This window comes from Hyaena hyaena, unplaced genomic scaffold (assembly GCF_003009895.1).
Source record: "Hyaena hyaena isolate Hyena2069 unplaced genomic scaffold, ASM300989v1 scaffold_296, whole genome shotgun sequence".
Classification (NCBI taxonomy): domain Eukaryota; kingdom Metazoa; phylum Chordata; class Mammalia; order Carnivora; family Hyaenidae; genus Hyaena; species Hyaena hyaena.
In genome coordinates, this window is record NW_024080931.1 from 1607138 (window position 1) to 1624036 (window position 16899).

Sequence of the window (16899 nt, forward strand, 5' to 3'; positions counted from 1 at the left end):
GGCGCCCCCGGAATGAGAGGTTCTGTGGCAAACGAGTTGTTGTCTGGCTGCCCTTAAAAACAGGAACATCTAGGGGTGCCTGGGGGGGGGTCAGTCAGTTAAGCATCTGACTGGGGTTCAGGTCATGATCTCATGATTTGTGTGTTCAAGCCCCACATTGGGCTCTGTGCTGACAGCTCAGAGCCTGGAGCCTGCTTCCCTCTCTGCCCCTCCCCCACTCAGTCTCTCTTTCCTTCAAAAATAAATTGAAAAAAACAACAACCCAGGAACATCTGGCCACACAGGTCGAGTGGCTGGAGAGGGGTGCAGGCCAAGCCGCCGTCATGCCTGCCCTGGGGAAGCAAGAGGAAGCCAGGAACCCAATCTGAGTGGCAGGCGACTTCTGTCCCCGGGGAAAGCACTGCTCCCTTCAAAGGGGCCATGGCCACCGTGTCTAGCAGACGTCAAAGTACACGTTATGGTAGGAAGTCTCAAGGAGCACAGGGAATTCAAGTGCTCTGGGGAAATGCTGGCTATTTTTCAGAGAGGTTGCCCACGCATAATGTACGTCTATAATCCCTCGTATGCAAATCGGGTCTGCTTATTCTGCGCTCCGCCTGCCTTGCTCTTTGGAGGCAGATCTTCCCGACTTTTCGAAGGTCCGCCTGTTCACGTGGAAACGCACCCCTATTTAACCAGCGTCCCCGCCGATGGGTGTTCCTCAAATCAGGCACAGCAGTGGTGCGAGGGGTCCGCTCAGCAATGTGCTGCAGCCTGCGTGCGTGGCCACAAAAGTCACGATCAGGCCACAAAAGTGGACAGTGGTGGGTGTAGGAACGCAGCACACTACAAATGAGGGCTTTATTTACATGTTCCAATCGCTGCTTACGCACCACACACACGGCCACAGACGGAACGCAGACAAAATCCCTGCTCTCACCGTGCTCATGCGAGTGGAGAAAACAGGCAATAAACAAAATAATTAGGGAAAGTGCACAGGTAGATAGAGGTGCTGTGGAGAAAAATAAAGCAGGGAATACGATAAAGGGACATCAGGAGTGAGGTTACGATGTCAATGCAGGTGCTCAGGCAGGCTTCAGGGAGGAGGGGACATTTGAGCAAAGGAGCAAACAGTGAGGGAGTGAACAGATATCTAGAGGAGAAAAGGTTCCAGGTAGAGTATATAGCAAATACAAAGGTCCTGGGGCAGCACTGGGCTCATGTGATGGGGGAACAGGGAGGCGGCCTGTGTAGCTGGAGCAAAGTGGGCGAGGGGGAGAGACGGAAGGGACCGGTTGTACAGGGCCTTGGGGACCGAAGAATGGACTTAGACTTCTCCTCCAGGGAGGTGCGAGCCCTGGGGGGCTGTGGGCAGAGGACCAGACCTGATTTGGGTGCTCACAGGCGCCCTCTGGTGGCCGCTGCAGGGAGGACAGGCCATAGGAAGCAAGGTGGGGGCAGGGGAAGGGGCCAGAGGGGACTGTGCAGTCCAGGTGGGTGATGGCGGTGGCTGGGGGCACAGGGGTCGGGGGACGTGGGTAGATCTGGGCTGGATTTTCAACCCCAATGTTTTCAGGCCGAGCACCGGGGATGACCGGCAAATTTCCACCTCCTATGGGAGGAGCGGCTTCAGCAGGCAATGTGAGGAATTCTAACGTCCCAGCAAAGTTTGGGACATCTCACCTGTATCTAAGTGCAGACATGGAGGGGCGGCGGGACCCCAAGTCTGGAGCTCGAGGGAGGCCCGGGCTACAAATAGGACTGTGGGGGTGGTCGGGCCACAGACAGAGTTCCAGTCCAGAGAGTGGATGAGGTGCCCGGGAGGGGAGCGAGTAGGGAGAGAAGTGGCCGGAGGCCCCCAGCCTGCGCACCGGGGGAGGGGTGGGAGACAGAGGGGACTGGAGAGATGGGAGGGAAGCCGGGTCCCAGAGGCGCTTCCAGGAGGAGGGGGGACGGGCCAGTTAGACACTGGGCGAGGGGGAGGAATGGAGACCCCGTGACTGCCGGATCTGGACACTGGGGGTCACCTGCAGGCAAGGACAGGCCTGGGGACAGGAAGGGCAGCGCCTGGCTGGCGCAGAAACGAGAAAGACGCCGGGAACTGCTCAGGGTTTGGCTGTTCTGGGGCCTTTGCCCAGAACAGAGAGAGCAGGAAGCAGGCGAGAGGCAGAACATGGGGATGACCTGGGCTCAGAAGGCTGTGAGCTGTGTCTTCCCTTGTTTTCAAGAAAGTCTAGCCTGGGGGCACCTGGGCGGCTCAGTCCGATCAATGTCTGACCCTTGGTTTGGGCTCAGGTCATGATTTCATGCTTTGTGGGTTCGAGCCCCATGAGGGGCTCTGCTCTGCCAGTGGGGAGCCTGCTTGGGATTCTCTGTCTCCCTCTCCCCTGCTCATGGTCTGGCTCTGGCTCTCTCTCAAAATAAACTTAAAAACGTTAGGAAAAAAAAAAAAAAGAAGTTCCAGCTTGTCTTAGCCGAGAGGAGGTAAATCCGATGACGACCATGGCTGCGAGCCAGGGGACAAGGGCCTGCAGAATTGAGATAATGGGGAATGTGGGCCCCGGGTCCCAGCCCCTTCTGAAAGCCTGTACCCTCCCGAGAGGTGAGGGCCGGAGGAGCGCCTTGCCAGTGCACTTGGGCACAGTGACAGGCCGGGAGCTGGGGGCTCCCTGTGGCTTCAGGACGGGCAGGGCTGGAGGGAGGAGGAACTCTCAGCCACAGCCACACCCTTGACCCTGGGGGGAGAGATAACCACCAATGGCCACTGATTTAGTAGACCACGCGGGCACTGTGGACTCCACAAAGTCCCCAGACCAAGGGGCTCCAGGCTGGTGGCTGCACCCCCATCCCCTGGGGGGCCGCACCCCAACCTCCCCAGGGAAGCAGCTGCCAGGCACCCTTTATGATGAACGGGCGGGAAAAGCGCCTTCCTGGGCTCGGTGGCCTCGCTAGTAGATCACCCTGTGTGCGGAGGGGGCGGCGGGAGCCCTGAACCGGGACCGAGGGGTCTGCATCAGAGCGGAACTGCAGAAGCCGCGCGCCTGGTGGCGGAGCGCTGAGGCATTGGTGGTAAAACTGGGTGGCAGCTGCGGTGCCCCAGGACGCCCGCCTCCCCAGGGCCTGTGTCAGGGCTGCGGCTGACAAGGGTCGGGTCAGCGGCGGGAAGGTGGAAGTGTCCCACCGGAGCTGTTAGGCTCCGCCCTCACAGCCGTCCAAGCCGCACACGGAGAGTGGGGGGGGGGCGGGGGCGTGAGGAGAACACCCTCAAGCCCCTTCCCCTCTGCCCCCAGCAGGGGTGGGTGACATGAGGGTGGGGGAGGGCCAGGCTGCAGGGCCCGCTGGGCTGTTACCCCAAGGGACGAGATGACCCCGGGCACCTGGGGAGGGTGGACCTCAGAGCTGAGCTCTTCAAACACCCGGCCCCCCTCCTCCCCGTTACAGGTTCTGACCGCAGCCCTGCAGACCCCCCCGGCGCACCCAGAGAGTCACGGCTCAGCAAAAATAATTTAATAGTCCATTTGGACCCTGGGGTGGGCTCCTCTCTCCCCTCCCTACCTAGTCCCAGACTGGGGAGTCAGAGGCCTCTGCCCAGGCCCAAGCGGGTTGGGTTTGCCCACGGCAGCTTTCCCGGCACCCCTGGTTTCTGACCGAGGCCCCTCAGTGGGGACACAGGAGCCTCAGACTGGCCCCAGGGGGGTCAAGATGCAAAAGCAGGCGGATCTAGCGGAGCAGAGCCCCAGGGGGACGGGAGGCCAGGCCGCGGGGCCCCGGGGCCCCGCAGGGGAGGGGCGGCGGCTCTAGGCGGGGGCCGTGCGCAGCTGCTCCAGCCCGTCCGCGTACTGGAAGGCCGGCCCCGTCTCGTAGTCGTACATGTCCAGGGCCACCTCGCAGCTCTCGCGCACCACGCGCTCGGGGTCGGCCGCGTGCGCCCGCAGGGCGGCCAGGCAGGCGGGCCGGGCGATGGCGCCCAGGGCCTCGGCGCACTCGTGCCGCACCATGGGGCTCTCGGCCGGCTGGGCCAGGGTCGCCGCCAGCTGGGGCACGGCCGCCTCGTGCTGCAGCTGGCCCAGGACGTAGCCGATCTCGTGCCGGAAGAGGGCGCTGCCACAGCGCAGGCCTGTGGGCGGGGCGGGAGGGCGTGGTCACGGGCTGGGCGGGGCCATCGGGGGGGGTGTGTGTCTCGGGGCGGGGGGTGTGTGTCTCGGGGCGGGGGGGGGAGGCGGGGGGTGTCTCGGGGGGGGGAGGCGGGGGGTGTCTCGGGGCGGGGGGGGTGTGTCTCGGGGCGGGGCACCGCAGAAAGGACGAGAGGTAGACAGGAGAGAGGTGGAAAGGGGGTTCCCGTCTCGAGGTGGTTGGCGCTGCCCAGAGGGAGGGCCCTGGGGCCACAGGGGCAGCCAGAGGGCACGGCCTGGGAACACAGCCCTTCCCTCCGGAAGGAAGACGCGCCGGCGTGGGCTTCCCGGGCCGGGGTCCCTGCCCGCTCGCTCCCACATCTCCTCGGGCCCCTGGATCATGTGCTTGACCGCACCGTCAAGTGCTACCCGCGGGCGTGTGCACACGTCCCCACACGCTACAACGTTTGATAAGGGCACAGTCACGGGCACCCTGCCACCACCCTATAGACTGGTCATGCTTCACACTGACGGGGAAACCACAGCTGGGAGTCGGGTGGTGACTGCCCTAGGGCACCTCCTGACTGCGCCCCCCCCCTTCCCAAGCAGCACCAGCCCCTCTGGGCCCCCTCCCTGCCTGGCTGGGACTCCCAGCCCTGATGCAGCGTCACAGCGATGACCAGGCGGCTCCTTGCCGGACAGGAAATTCTGGGAGGGCAGCGAGGGCTCTACATGCTCTGTGGGCACGCCCTGGGCATCGGGGGCGCGGGGCCAGGGGCTGTCCCGGGCGGTGGCCTGTAGAGAGGGGCCTGCAGAGCCGGGACGGGAGAGAGAAAAGGGTCCGGGCGCGGCAGCCGCACCGCCACGGATCAGACCCCGACTCCGCGGCCCGCCAGCTGCCGTCTCCTGGGGCAACCATCTCGGCCTTCTGCCCGGCTCCTCCCGCAGAGAATGGGGGGCGGGAGGGGGGATGTCAGGGGCCCGCGCACCACGGAGGACGAGTCAATGCCTGGAGAGCCGTCGCGTAGGGAGGCGCTGGGGCCAGGCCCAGGAGGCACGTGCCCTGCTCCGTGTCCCAGGGGCAGCTACTGAGCCCCAGGGAGGGGCGCCGACCATGACCCCCACGCCGCCCGGGCCCCGACTCACCCTCTGCCAGCGCCAGGGCGGCCTCCTCGCCGCCGGCGTTGCGCAGGGCGAACATGGCGCGGTAGCGCTCAAAGAGCGGCTGGGCCTCGTCCAGCAGCACGTCGCGCAGCCGCCCCACGTCGCGCTCCTCAGCTGGAGGCGCCGGGTCCACCGACAGGTAGGGCCCTGCCCCCACGGGCTCCCCGCTGTGCCGCTGCAGCCACTCCAACCGCTTGACGGCCAGCTGGCACGTCTCAGCCACCTGCGGGGACAGGGGTGCACAGGCGGCCACTGAGAACACGACAGTGGACGCGATGGCCCCCCTTCCCCAACCTCAGGGGCTCCAGATTTAATAGAGGCCGGAGGCAACAGATGCAGGAGTTAGCTGATCATTCTAGATTGGAGAAAGACCAGCCTGGGCTTGTGATCAGGGAGTGAGGAAGACAGAGGACCAGGAGAGACGCGGTAAGGAGGTGACATCGGAGTGCAGCAGAGGCCAGAACCAAGGAAGAGTGAAGTGGGTGGAAATGGCCAGTGCAAAGGCGCTGAGGCAGGACCCTGTGGGACACATCAGGGAGGATCAAGCAGGCTGAGTGGGCAGAGATGGGACCCCAGGTGGCCAGGCCGCACTAGTCGGCCCGTGAATGGCAGGAGCTTGGGATTCTGTCCTAAAAGCCATTGGAAACACATGTGCTCCGGGACGGAAGTCGGGGAAGCAGATGACAAGAGCAGCAAGTGGGAAACACACAAAACCAAACAGAAACCTACACACGCGTGTTCGCGGCAACACGACTCATGTGGGCAAAAACTTAAAACGGCCCAAACGTCCATCAGCAGATGAACAAAATGTGGCCCACCGCGCACGCGCACGCCCCTGAGGTGCGTCCACCGCGCACGCGCACGCCCCTCGGCCGCGAACACTAGCGAGGCGCCCACACCCGCCGGCCGCAGACGGACCCCGAACACACGACGCTCAGGGAGGGAACCAGACACGGGAGGCTACGCGGGGTGTGAGTCCACGTGCCTGACGCGTCCAGAACAGGCTCCTCCACGGACACAGGAAGTAGATTACAGATTGCCAAGGGTTGCTGGGCAGGGGAGTGACTACTGATGGGGCGGGGCTCCTTTTGGGGTGAAGGAATGTTCCAGAAAGAGATGATGGTGGCACACCTCCATGGATGTTCAAAAAACCGCTTTAGTGCACAGTGTCAGAGGGTGAAATTTATGGAGTGTGTCACATCTCAATAAAGTTGTTCCCTGAAGAAGAAAGAGCGGCAGGCTGGGGGACGCTGGGGCCCACAGAAGCGGGTGGGCTCGGAGGGGTCCTGGCCGAGGGACTGGGGGGAGGGGGAGCGGGTCAGGGTGGGTTTTGTGCGGGGAGTCAGGAGCCTGCAGCCAGCCTGCGGTCGCCCTCAGGTCCTGTCCTGGCCAAGCGGTCGCCCTGGCAACCAGACAGTAGGCTGGTCTGGGGCGGGGGAGGCGGAGGGGTCGTTACCTCGATGACAGGGTCGGCGGAGTACTGCTTCAGGACCTCTAGGACTTCCGGGTTCCCGATGGCCCCCAGGGCCTCCCCTGAGAAGAACCAGGGGACAGTTCACGGTTAGGAAAGTAGGAAAGGCCCCGGATGCTGGGGGTGGGGGGGCACCGACCAGCAACACTACCTCCTCTGTGCTCTCCCACACGCCCCCAAGCCGCCTCTATCTGCGTCCCTCCCCCTGAACGTGGACTTGGCTGGAACTGGGCTGCCCCCCGCGCCCCCAGGTCATGGTCTAGAGGGGAGACCCAGGCGAGCATGACATTACAGCTCGCAGACACGGGGTAACATGGAGCTCCAAGGACACCGGACGAGCCTGGCGGAGGGGCCTACGCTGCCAAGTGAGGCACGGGTCTACGCCAGGCAGGGCGGGAGGAGGCTGACCGGCTCTGTGGGTCTACACAGGCGCCTAGTGGGAAGGACCGGAGGCCAGCAAACACCCGCTCCCACTCACCTCCTCGTCCGCTTTGCACCCCCATCGAGAACACCCCAAGCGTTCACCCGAGTCAGGCCCTGCCCTCCTCGGCCCCCACCTCCTTCAGGGCAAAACCCCAAGTCCTCCCTGTGGCCCCCAAGGCCCTGCATGACCTGCCCCACCCCCTGCCTGCCCTCCCCTCCTCTCCCACTCCTCCCTCGCTCTGCTCCAGCCACAGGGGCCTCCCTGCCACTCTTCCAAGGAACAGGGAGGGTACTCCCCCAGGACCTTTGCATGGGCTGCATCCTGTGCTGAAGCACTTTCTCCACATAACTGCCTTCCTTCACTCACATCCCTGTCCACCGATCGATTAAAAAGGGCAACACCTCTGCCTCCTCCACCCTCCCCCTGCTTCATCTCCTCCTCAGCACTTGCTGTTTCCACCATAACACAAGGTGTCCGCGGTCCCACACACTCAAAATGGCAGGACTTATGGGAAAGGGGAGGTTTGGAATAGGGCCCTCTGGGTGAGGAGAGCTCCGACCGAAACCGTGACTGGCACATGGAGAGTCACCTGGGGCAGCTGCGCGGACCGGAGGTCACTTCAGGGATACTAAAATACCTAAAAGAGTAAAATGGAGGCAGCCGCCCTGTGCGCATCCGCAAAGGAGCTCCCTGCTTATGGAGACAAGGCCTCAGCAGCCCAGGATTCCATTCATTTCCCGTTTTCTGTGTCCCTTGAGGTAACAGGGCCCGGTACACAGCAGGTGCTCAATAAACGTCAGCCCAGTGAATAAGACGAACAAAGGAAACAGACGTCACGGGTTGGCGAGCTCACCAATGGGTTTTATATCAGCAAAGAATCGCTTTTATGTTTTTAAATATCTTCCTAAAAAAATTTTTTTAATGAAATACTTTGAGAGAGAGAGAACGCGCATGCGCAAGGAGGGGAGGGGCAGAGAGAGGGGGAGACAGACGATCTGAAGTGGGCTCTACACAGACAGCACACAGCCCGATGTGGGGCTCGAACTCAGGACCTGTGAGATCATGACCTGAGCTTAAGTTTGATGCTTAACTGACTGAGTCACCCGGGCGCCTCCCAAATCCCTCTTTTAAATCAAACGGAGGAGGGACGCATGGGGAGCTCAGTCGGTTAAGCCTCCAGCTCCAAATTTCGGCTCAGGTCATGATATTACGGTTTGTGGGTTCGAGCCCCAAGTCGGGCTCTGTGCTGACAGCTCGGAGCCTGGAGCTGCTTCGGATTCTGTGTCTCCCTCTCTCTGCCCTTCCGTGGTCTGTCTCTGTCTCGCTCTCAAAATAAATAAACTTAAAATCAAAGGGACGCTACTTCCCCAAATGTGAAAATGATGTGAAATGCAAATCTCAGCGTCCATCAGCCCCGCCCCCCGTGGCCACGCCCCTCTGCTGGCGCCAGTTTACCGCGGCCTTTATGCGCAGGGGCAGGGTTCAGTCCTGCCGTCTGGCCTGTGGGGCTGGACACCACCCGTGCTTCACAGACACCGCGTGCCGAGTGCTACCAGGTCACACGAGGCGGGGACACTGCGGCACAAGGGCCACAGGCGGGGAGAGGGCCACCCACCTGCCTCATGGCGCACCATGGGCTCCTGGCGCGTGTCCCGCAGCACGTCCAGGAGCGCGGGGATGGCCCGCGGGTCCTGCATCTGGCCCAGGCAGTAGGCCAGCTCGTGCTTGAGCAGGGCTGAGTCGTCGCCGAAGGCCTTGCTGATCCAGGCGATGGCCCCGGGGCCGCCGAGCCCGCGGAGGGTGAAGAGGGCCCGGAAGCGGGCGTGCAGGGGCTGCCGGGGATCCGCCAGCGCGCGCCCCACGGCCTCCAGCTCCTGCTCGGTGACCATGGCGCCGCCGCCTCCCTCCCGCCGGGGCCGAAGCTGGGGGCTCTGGGGCTGCGGGACCTGCGCGCAGAAAACCGAGAGCCCAGGTGAGAGACGTTTCCCGCCTGCCCACGGACCTGAGGGGGGGATTCCTACCTGCTGACCATCCTGGGCGTCTGGGTTGAAAGCCAGGGTCTGGCCCTGTCTGCTTGCTGGGCGGCCTTCCATAAGTGACCTTCCCTCTCTGGGCCTCTCGGCTCTATAGCAGCAGTGACCTGTGCTGAGCTGCGCTCCGCTCAGTCGCCAACGCGCCCGGATGAGCCCCACGCTGTGCGGCCCCTCCCACACCGAACAGGGCTGAGCAGCACGAACAACGGGGCACGGGAGAAATGACCGTGACTCCCGAGGGCGGGTCACAGGACACTCTGGCGTCTTTGCCTGCTCGTGGGAAGCCAGCGGCCCTGCCGCAAGGAGGCTCCGTCAGCCCCGCGTCAGGGCTCGCCGGGCGAGGGACTGAGGCCTCTGGCCAATCCTCACGAGCCAGCAGGAGGCTGAGAACAGCTCCTCCAGCCCCCATCCAGCCGGGGGGCTGCACCCCGTCACCGCCCTGCATGCGTCTCCTGTGGCGCCTTCAAGCTCCCTGCCGGTCCCCAAGACCTGCCAGCCCTCCCCTCCTCCCTCTCCCCGCCTCACTCACTCTGCTCCAGCTACACAGGCTTCCTGGCTGTTCCTCCAACAGGCCAGTGGCCTAGTCCTGCCCCAGGATCCTTGCACAGATCTGTTCTCTTCCTTAGGAACAGTCTTCCCCAGATGCCTCCCATGCTCACTCTCTCACTCCCTTGGGTCTCAAATGTTACCTCCTCAGGGAAGCCTTCCCTGATCACAGTCTTCACTGTTAGTCTCTTCACTTGTTTCACTTTTCTGCAAAGCACTTGCCACAGCGGGGCTTGTCCGTCACCACAGCTCTGAAGGCAGGGACCGAGTCTATCTCGGTCACCACTGAACCCCGAGCACACAGTAAGCCCTTAATGAAAACAGCAGCCCTACAAGTAACAGCAGCTGACACGCAGAGCGTCTGCGACGTGGCAGGCGCCTCTCCGAAGCCCTTTACATTCACGAGCTCCTGTGATTCTCCCCCATAAAACTAGGGGACGGCACTAGGATTGTCACCCTTTTACGGGCGAGAAGGCAGAAGCACAGAGAGGTGCTTTGGAACCGCGTAAAGAGCTACACGCCCAGGTAGCTGGGCTCCAGAGTCAAGTTCTAAACCACAACTGTTAGGCTGAATGGATGGACTATGATGAAAGGACCCGGCTGGGCTGGGCTGGGAGGAGGGGCTCCCTCTCCACCATCCAGGTCAACCTAGACCTGCCCCGATGCTTCGTAGAGCGTGCTGGGGTGTGCGGCGGCCTTCCGGTCCCCTGCAGCCGACCAGGCTTAATGAGGACGTGCAGCGGCCTGAGCATGGAAGACCTCCAAGGAGGTGACACCTTGAACTGAGGACCACCAGAGATCACAGGAGGCAGCGAGCGGGCAAGGACTTAGGGCCATGAGATCTGACTTCACAGTCAGGCAGCGACTCGTCTGGGGCCCCAGCGCAGGCCGAGGGCAAACAGGGCCCAGGACTCCTGCCTCCCGGTCTGCGCGGGGTGGCCCTCAAGACACCTGGAAAGGGCCCTTCATCGCCTACTCATCCCCAGAGTCCTCAGATGCCTGGGGATGAGGGGAGATCTGGTCACCGGGGCAGATCCAGCTACAGGAGAGGAACGTGTACACAAAACAGGGCGAGACCCGAGTGGGGGCAAAAGCCTCTGGATTTGGCTTCTTCGTTTGGAATCAAACTACTAACAGCTCCCGAGCCGGGTTTCCTTCCCGTCTCTGTCCCGATGTTAAGTGTGCAGGCAGGACTTCTGAGCAACCGGCTTTAACACCACAAACCCTCCACTGCCTGGCACCACCGCTGGTGGTGGCTTCCGTGGCTCTCGCAGCCCTTGGCGTCCAGTACATTTCACTCATCTGTTTCTTACTAGAAAGTCAGCAACACAAGGACGGGGCTTTATACTTAAATAAAGGTAAACCTGTATCTCTCCCCCCCCCCCCACACACAGTATATACACCGTTTTGTTCTCTGCTCTGTCCTAGCACGGATCGGTCGCCATGGTAGGAGGGCCCAATCCCTATTTGTTGAATGAACTGAACATCGACTGCACACCAGGCACGGTACTAGGCACTGCATACCCGGAGTAAATCTGTGTCATTCGTACAATGGGTAGAAGGGGCACATGCAGCGAGTGAAGGGGAGCTCATGGAGCACCTTGTACAATGGCGGGCACTTAGCAGGCCGTCGGACAAACCAGAGCTGGTGTTAAATATTCCTGCAGGAGCCCCAAACCCACCTCTGTGCTCAGGAGGCGCACTTAGCCGCCTGGAAGCCCGCAGCTCACACTTTAGGCCCATTTCTCAAGTGGGCAGGGGGGCAAGGGTGTGGGCTTGAGGGGATCAGCCCCCAACCAAGGCGGAATCGGGGAATCCGCTCGCCCCTGTGAGAGCCTCTCAGAGGCAGACACGATGAGTCAGTAAGGGATGGAGACAGAGACCGGGATCCCGCCCCTCCCCCTCCGGAGCACGCTTGGCTCCCCGGCTCCCCCCAACGAAGGGATCTCTGGCGACAGGGTCCCCAGAACCCGAGGAAAGAGCTCGCCGGGACTCTAAACCCCTCAGGAGGGGGCCCCTCGACCCCCGCTCCGCCCCAGCAACGAATCCGAGACGAGACCACCTCCCGCGGCGCCCTCCCCGCGCCCGCCCGCCAGGCCCCGGCCACGTACCGCGCTCTCTGCGGCCGGAACGCCCGAGCGACCTGCGGAAGACCAGGTACGCCGAGCCCGCCCGCTCCCTCCGCCGCCACCTGAGTGTCACCAACCGCGACGCTCGCAGCGCGCTCCGGGCGCCGCCATCTTGTCGCCCACGTGACCGGCCCGGACGGCACCAACGCAGCCCTCGGGGGGAGTTCCCGTCAAAGTCTCCGCGGCGGGAGAGAGGCCTGGAAGCGTGAGTCGGCACCGGCGCCACAGCTCACACACTCACACCACATGGAGTCCGAGGACGTCCCTCAGGGAGGGGAAAGGGCAAACTTTCGTTCTTTTCCCGGAAGAGATGCTCCCCGGCTTCCCCACCCGGTTCGACAAGTGGAAATGGTTGGCGCCGATTCAGGCCGGAGCCCGGGGCCGGCTAGCCACGGAGCATGCGCAGCGTCCCTGGGGCGTGGTCAAGCCATGGGGGCGTGGCCAACGGCTTCCGGGGGCTGGACCCGAGCTTGGGAAGGGAGGGATCTTGTCCTTTCCCCCAACACGACCAAGTCGTTCCTTCGTCGTTCTCTTAACAGTTAATGGAAGCTGAGGACAGGACAGCCTGCAGTTCATACCCTCGTAAACCTCACAGCCTGGTTGTCTGAGGGAGACTGACAATAAATACGTAAAATACAGGTTAGGTGGTGACGCATGTTAAAGGGAATAAGGTATTCAAGCAAGGTGCACGTACGGACCGTGAGGTGGCCGCAGTGGGCGGTGATGACCAGGTAAAGGTCTGGCAGGTGCGGGAAGGAGCCCTGGGGAGATTTGGGGGCAGAGCCACCCAGACATAAGAAGGACTTGGCTTTACTCTGAGAAATGAGAGGCCACGGAAGTGTTCAAGCAGGGACATTCCGAACAGGCTTTTTTGGACGGGTAGGCAGAAAATAGGTAATAGGAGGGTGGACCCAAAGAGACCAGAAGTACTCAGATTCGGGATTAATTTTGTTTATTATCATTATTATTTTTTAGAGATTTTAAGTAATTTCTACACCCAACGTGAGGCTCGAACCCACAACCCGGAGATCAAGAGTGGCACGTTCCACTCGCTGAGGCGGCCAGGCACCCCTGGGTTAATTTCGAAGGTAGAGCAAACAGGATTTGATGACGGATTGGATATGGAGTTTAGGAGAAAGAGTGCTGTCGAGGATAAGTACAAGGTTTTTCACCAGTAGCTGGAAGCCATCCTTACCTTCCCATCCTATCCATGCAAGGTCTGAAACGGGGTCGGAATCCAGTCGCTTTTTTTGCTGCCCCCATGAGAGTCCAGACCGCCACTGGTTGTCACCAGGATGCTGTCCACACAAGAAAAAGCGAGCTTTTAAGCAGCTATGTCCAAACAATATAGTATTCCTCAAAAAGTTTCAACTAGGCGCCTCCGGTGAGTGGGGTCATGAGAGATGTGCCCTTTTGTGTCTGGCTTTTTGCACTGAGCACAATGTCCTTAAGGTCCATCGATGTTGCAGTAGGTATCAGGCTGTCCTTCCCTCTTAGGGCTGAATAGTATCGCATCGTATGGATGCACCAGTTTGTTCATCCCTTTCATCTGTTGATGGGCATTTGGACTGTTTCCACCTTTTGGCTACTGTGACTAAGACTGCTGTAAACACCGGTGTACAAGAATCTATTTGATTCCTTACTTTCAACTCTTGTGGGCATATACCTCTGGGTGCAATTTCTGGATCCTATGGTCATTCTGCGTTTACCTTGTGAGGAACCGCTGAGCTGTTTTCCACGGTGGCAGTGCCGTTTTACATCCTTGCCAGCCTTGCTCAAGGGCTCCAATTTGTCCACATCTGCACCTTTAAAAAAATGTTTATTCATGTTATTCACAGAGAGTGCAAGTGGAGGAGGGTCAGAGAGAGAGAGAGAGAGGGAGACACAGAATCCAAAGCAGGCTCTAGGCTCTGAGCTGTCAACAAAGAGCCCGACGCGGGGCTCAAACTCACAAACCGTGAGATCATGACCTGAGCCAAAGTCGGACACTCAACTGACTGAGCCACCCAGGCGCCCCTCCACTTTTTGATAGTAGCTGTTCTAATGGACATGAGGTATGCAACTTATTTTGATATGCATAATGTGTGAGTGTGAGAGAGTGTGTGTGTGTGTGTGTGTGTGTGTGAGGCTAGCTATATAATAGAGCAAATAACAGCTAAATGTTAACTGGAGAAAGTGGATGGTGGGTATATGACAGTTAACTATACAATTCTTTAAACTTTTCTTTTTTAAAAAAGATGTATATTTATTTTCAGAAATAGCACAAGTGAAGGAGGGGCAGAGAGAGAGAGAGAATCCCAAGCAAGGTCTGTGCTGCCAGAGCAGAGAGCCTGACTTGAGTCTCAGTCTCACGAACCATGAGATCATGACCTGAGCCGAAATCAAGAGTTGGCCAGTTTCCCCACTGAGCCCCCCAGGCGCCCCCGACCTAAACTTTTCTATACATTTGAAAGTTTTCATAATAAATCACTGGAACAATAAGTGGCAGGGAAAAGGCGACTACTATTCCCAGCATTTAAAGGTTTCAAAGTCGGGGCGCCTGGGGGGCTCAGTGGGTTAAGTGTCTGACTTTGGCTCAGGTCGTGATCTCACGGTTTCTGAGTTTGAGCCCTGCTGATGGTGCAGAGCCTGCTTGGGATTCTCTCACTTCCTCTCTCTCTGCCCCTACTCCACATGCGCCTGCTCTCTCTCGCTCTCTCTCTCAAAATAAACTTTAAAAAATAATGAATATTTTGGAGTTAAACAAAAGTGCTTCCACTTTGAAAGGTGGAAATGAAGCACTCGTTGCAACCTTATTTGTGATGGCAAGAAAAAAAAAGTTTGAAAAAAACGCCTCTTCTCTGCCTCCGGAGCGCCCAGCTCCGATGGTCACTCACCTGGACCCCAGCCGTCCCTTCCAGCCTGTTGTCACCCCTCACGGTCGGTCCTCCCTGCTGCAGCCACCAGAGGGCGCCGGGAGCGCCTGAGTCAGGTCCCGCCCTCCTCTGCCCACAGCCCACAAGGACTCCCACCTCCCTTGGGGTAAAAGCCCAAATTCTCCCCACGGCCCAAAGGCCCTGCATGGTCTGCAAGGCCCAGACCCCTCCTTGCCCTCCCTTCCCCCCTCTCTCCCCCTCACTCATCTGCTCCAGTCAAATGGGCCTCCTCACTCATTTCCAAAACCCAGGCAGGTCCTGCCCCAGGGCCTTTGCATGTGCTGTGCCCTCTGTCTGGACTGCTCTTCCCTCTGGTCCCCCCATACCTGGTTCCCTTCCTCCTCTGGGTTTCTGCTACCGTATCTGAAGCTTTAACTCCCCTCTTAGTAGGCCCAGCCCCATAGACCACCCCCCCCGATCCCACTCCCACTCTTCACTTTCTAACCCAACTCATCACTTTAAGGTTCTGTTTTTCTCAGTCTGTCCCTTGTCGCGAATGTCAGCCCCATGAGGTCAGGGATTTCCCAGGAGCGGGAACAGCTGGAGCCAAGGCCCTGAGGTGGGGGCGGACGCGCAGAGCCCCAGCCGGGTTGGTGGAGCTGAACGGGGAGGGGGCCAGCGGGCGGAAGTGATTTGCGCTGTGATTAATCCGGGCAGACGGTGCCCTTGGAGGCGCCCCAATCCTCTTACCCAAAGCCCTTAATACTTCCGCCGCGCCGGTCACCTCTGGGCCTCTGCCGCCGCGGGCGGCCGCCATGCCGGGGCTGGCGGGGGAGGAGGCGCCGGAGGGCCGGAGCCCGGCCCCGCCGCCCTACGAGGAGTACCGCCCGCCGCCGCTGGACGCCATCCGCCTGCCCACGCACGTGCTGTACCTGCTGCTGGCGGCCTTCCTGGTGGCGGCGGTGGCCTACGCCATCGTGGGCCACCTCATCAAGGACCTCGCCCACGACCTGGCCGGTGAGCCGCTGCCCGCCCGGGGCTGGCCTGGGGCAGCGCTGGGGCCCCTGCCCCGGGGAGGGGGCGCGCGTGCGCGGCCCCGGGGGCCCCTCACCCGCGTGTCCTACCGCAGACTGGGCCTTCGGCCCGAAGCCGGACCAGGAGCACCGCCCCCAGGAGCCGCGCCCCAGCCTGGAGGGCGACGACCTGGAAGAGCTGGACCTGCAGCTGGCCCTGGCCTGGCGCGGCGACGAGGACCCGAGCGGGGGCGCGGAGGCGACCCCCGCCGCGGCCCCCGCCCCCGCTCCCCGCCGCCCTTCCGTCGCCTTCAAGGGCCCACCTGCTCGGAGCTCCTTCTGGAGGCTGAACTGAGCTGGGCCCTGCCCTCGGGCCTGGGGCCCGGGTGTGGACCCCTTTGGCGGTTGTGTAGACTGCGCTCGTGTGAGCAGGATCCCTTGTCCGCTGGTCTGCCCTGGCCTGGCACGGAGCCTTCTCTCTCTTGGCTGCCGGTTGCCAGCGGTTAGTCGCTGGCACCTTCCGCCTGCGTCCGCGGAGCCCCAGAGCCTAATCCGGCCGGGCCTCCACCGGGAAGATTTTTTTTAAAGTAGTGACCATGGTGGTTCACCTCGGCCCAGCCCTGGGCTCGCGCCTGCTACTGTGCTCCGGGGCCTTTTCCGTGTATTGTCTCATTTGATTCCCCATGTAACAGATGGGAAAATGGGGGCACGAAGTCCAGAGAGGACTGTTGCTCGCAGTAGAGAGAACTTTCTGCGGAAAGAGGCCAGTTCCCTGACCTGCCTTGGAAAGCAGAAGCCCCCGGGAGGGGGGGGGGGTTCTGCCAACCCTCGTCTCCCGAATCTGCTCGGCCCCCCACCTCTGGCCTCCTTCCCAGGCTCTGCTGCTGGGTCTGCGGGTCTCTGGGGTCCTGACTTCCCAGCGAACCCGAGAATTCCCGGACGACAGGGCCTGAGGCTTCCTCCCTCCCTCTGAGGGCTTTGCGCAGGACATGGCACACAGCAGGGGTTCCCATGTGCCACCTGGGTGGTGGCGGTGCGCCCGCCCTGAGCGCCACGGCTCCACTGGGCCGCCCGTTGTCTATAGTCAGACCTCAGGGAGGGAGGAGGCCCGGGTGGGCAGAGGCGCTCCGACACTGGCATCCCTCACCCCCCCCCTGCCCGCAGAGGCCCCCA

At 61.3% G+C, this 16899-nt stretch overlaps 1 protein-coding gene across 1 annotated transcript; it reads right to left on the reverse strand.

Annotated features, from left to right (window-relative positions):
* Nucleotides 1-3471: 3471 nt before the first annotated feature.
* Nucleotides 3472-12168, reverse strand: DOHH (deoxyhypusine hydroxylase). The gene is made up of 5 exons (XM_039247489.1): nucleotides 11841-12168; nucleotides 8766-9096; nucleotides 6712-6788; nucleotides 5238-5478; nucleotides 3472-4096 (listed from the first exon to the last, which is right to left on the reverse strand). The coding sequence occupies exons 2-5, from the start codon at nucleotides 9037-9039 to the stop codon at nucleotides 3777-3779; spliced, it is 912 nt and encodes a 303-aa protein (XP_039103420.1). The 5' UTR covers nucleotides 9040-9096; nucleotides 11841-12168; the 3' UTR covers nucleotides 3472-3776.
* Nucleotides 12169-16899: the final 4731 nt, after the last annotated feature.

Excerpts from the sequence above, each read along its gene's own strand:
- DOHH (XM_039247489.1), bottom strand. The coding sequence starts at position 9,039 with ATGGTCACCGAGCAGGAGCTGGAGGCCGTGGGGCGCGCGCTGGCGGAT. Across the intron at positions 6,789-8,765 it reads CATGGTGCGCCATGAGGCAG|GGGAGGCCCTGGGGGCCATC; the intron begins GTGGGTGGCCCT and ends GGTTCTTCTCAG. Across the intron at positions 5,479-6,711 it reads CCGCCGACCCTGTCATCGAG|GTGGCTGAGACGTGCCAGCT; the intron begins GTAACGACCCCT and ends CTGTCCCCGCAG.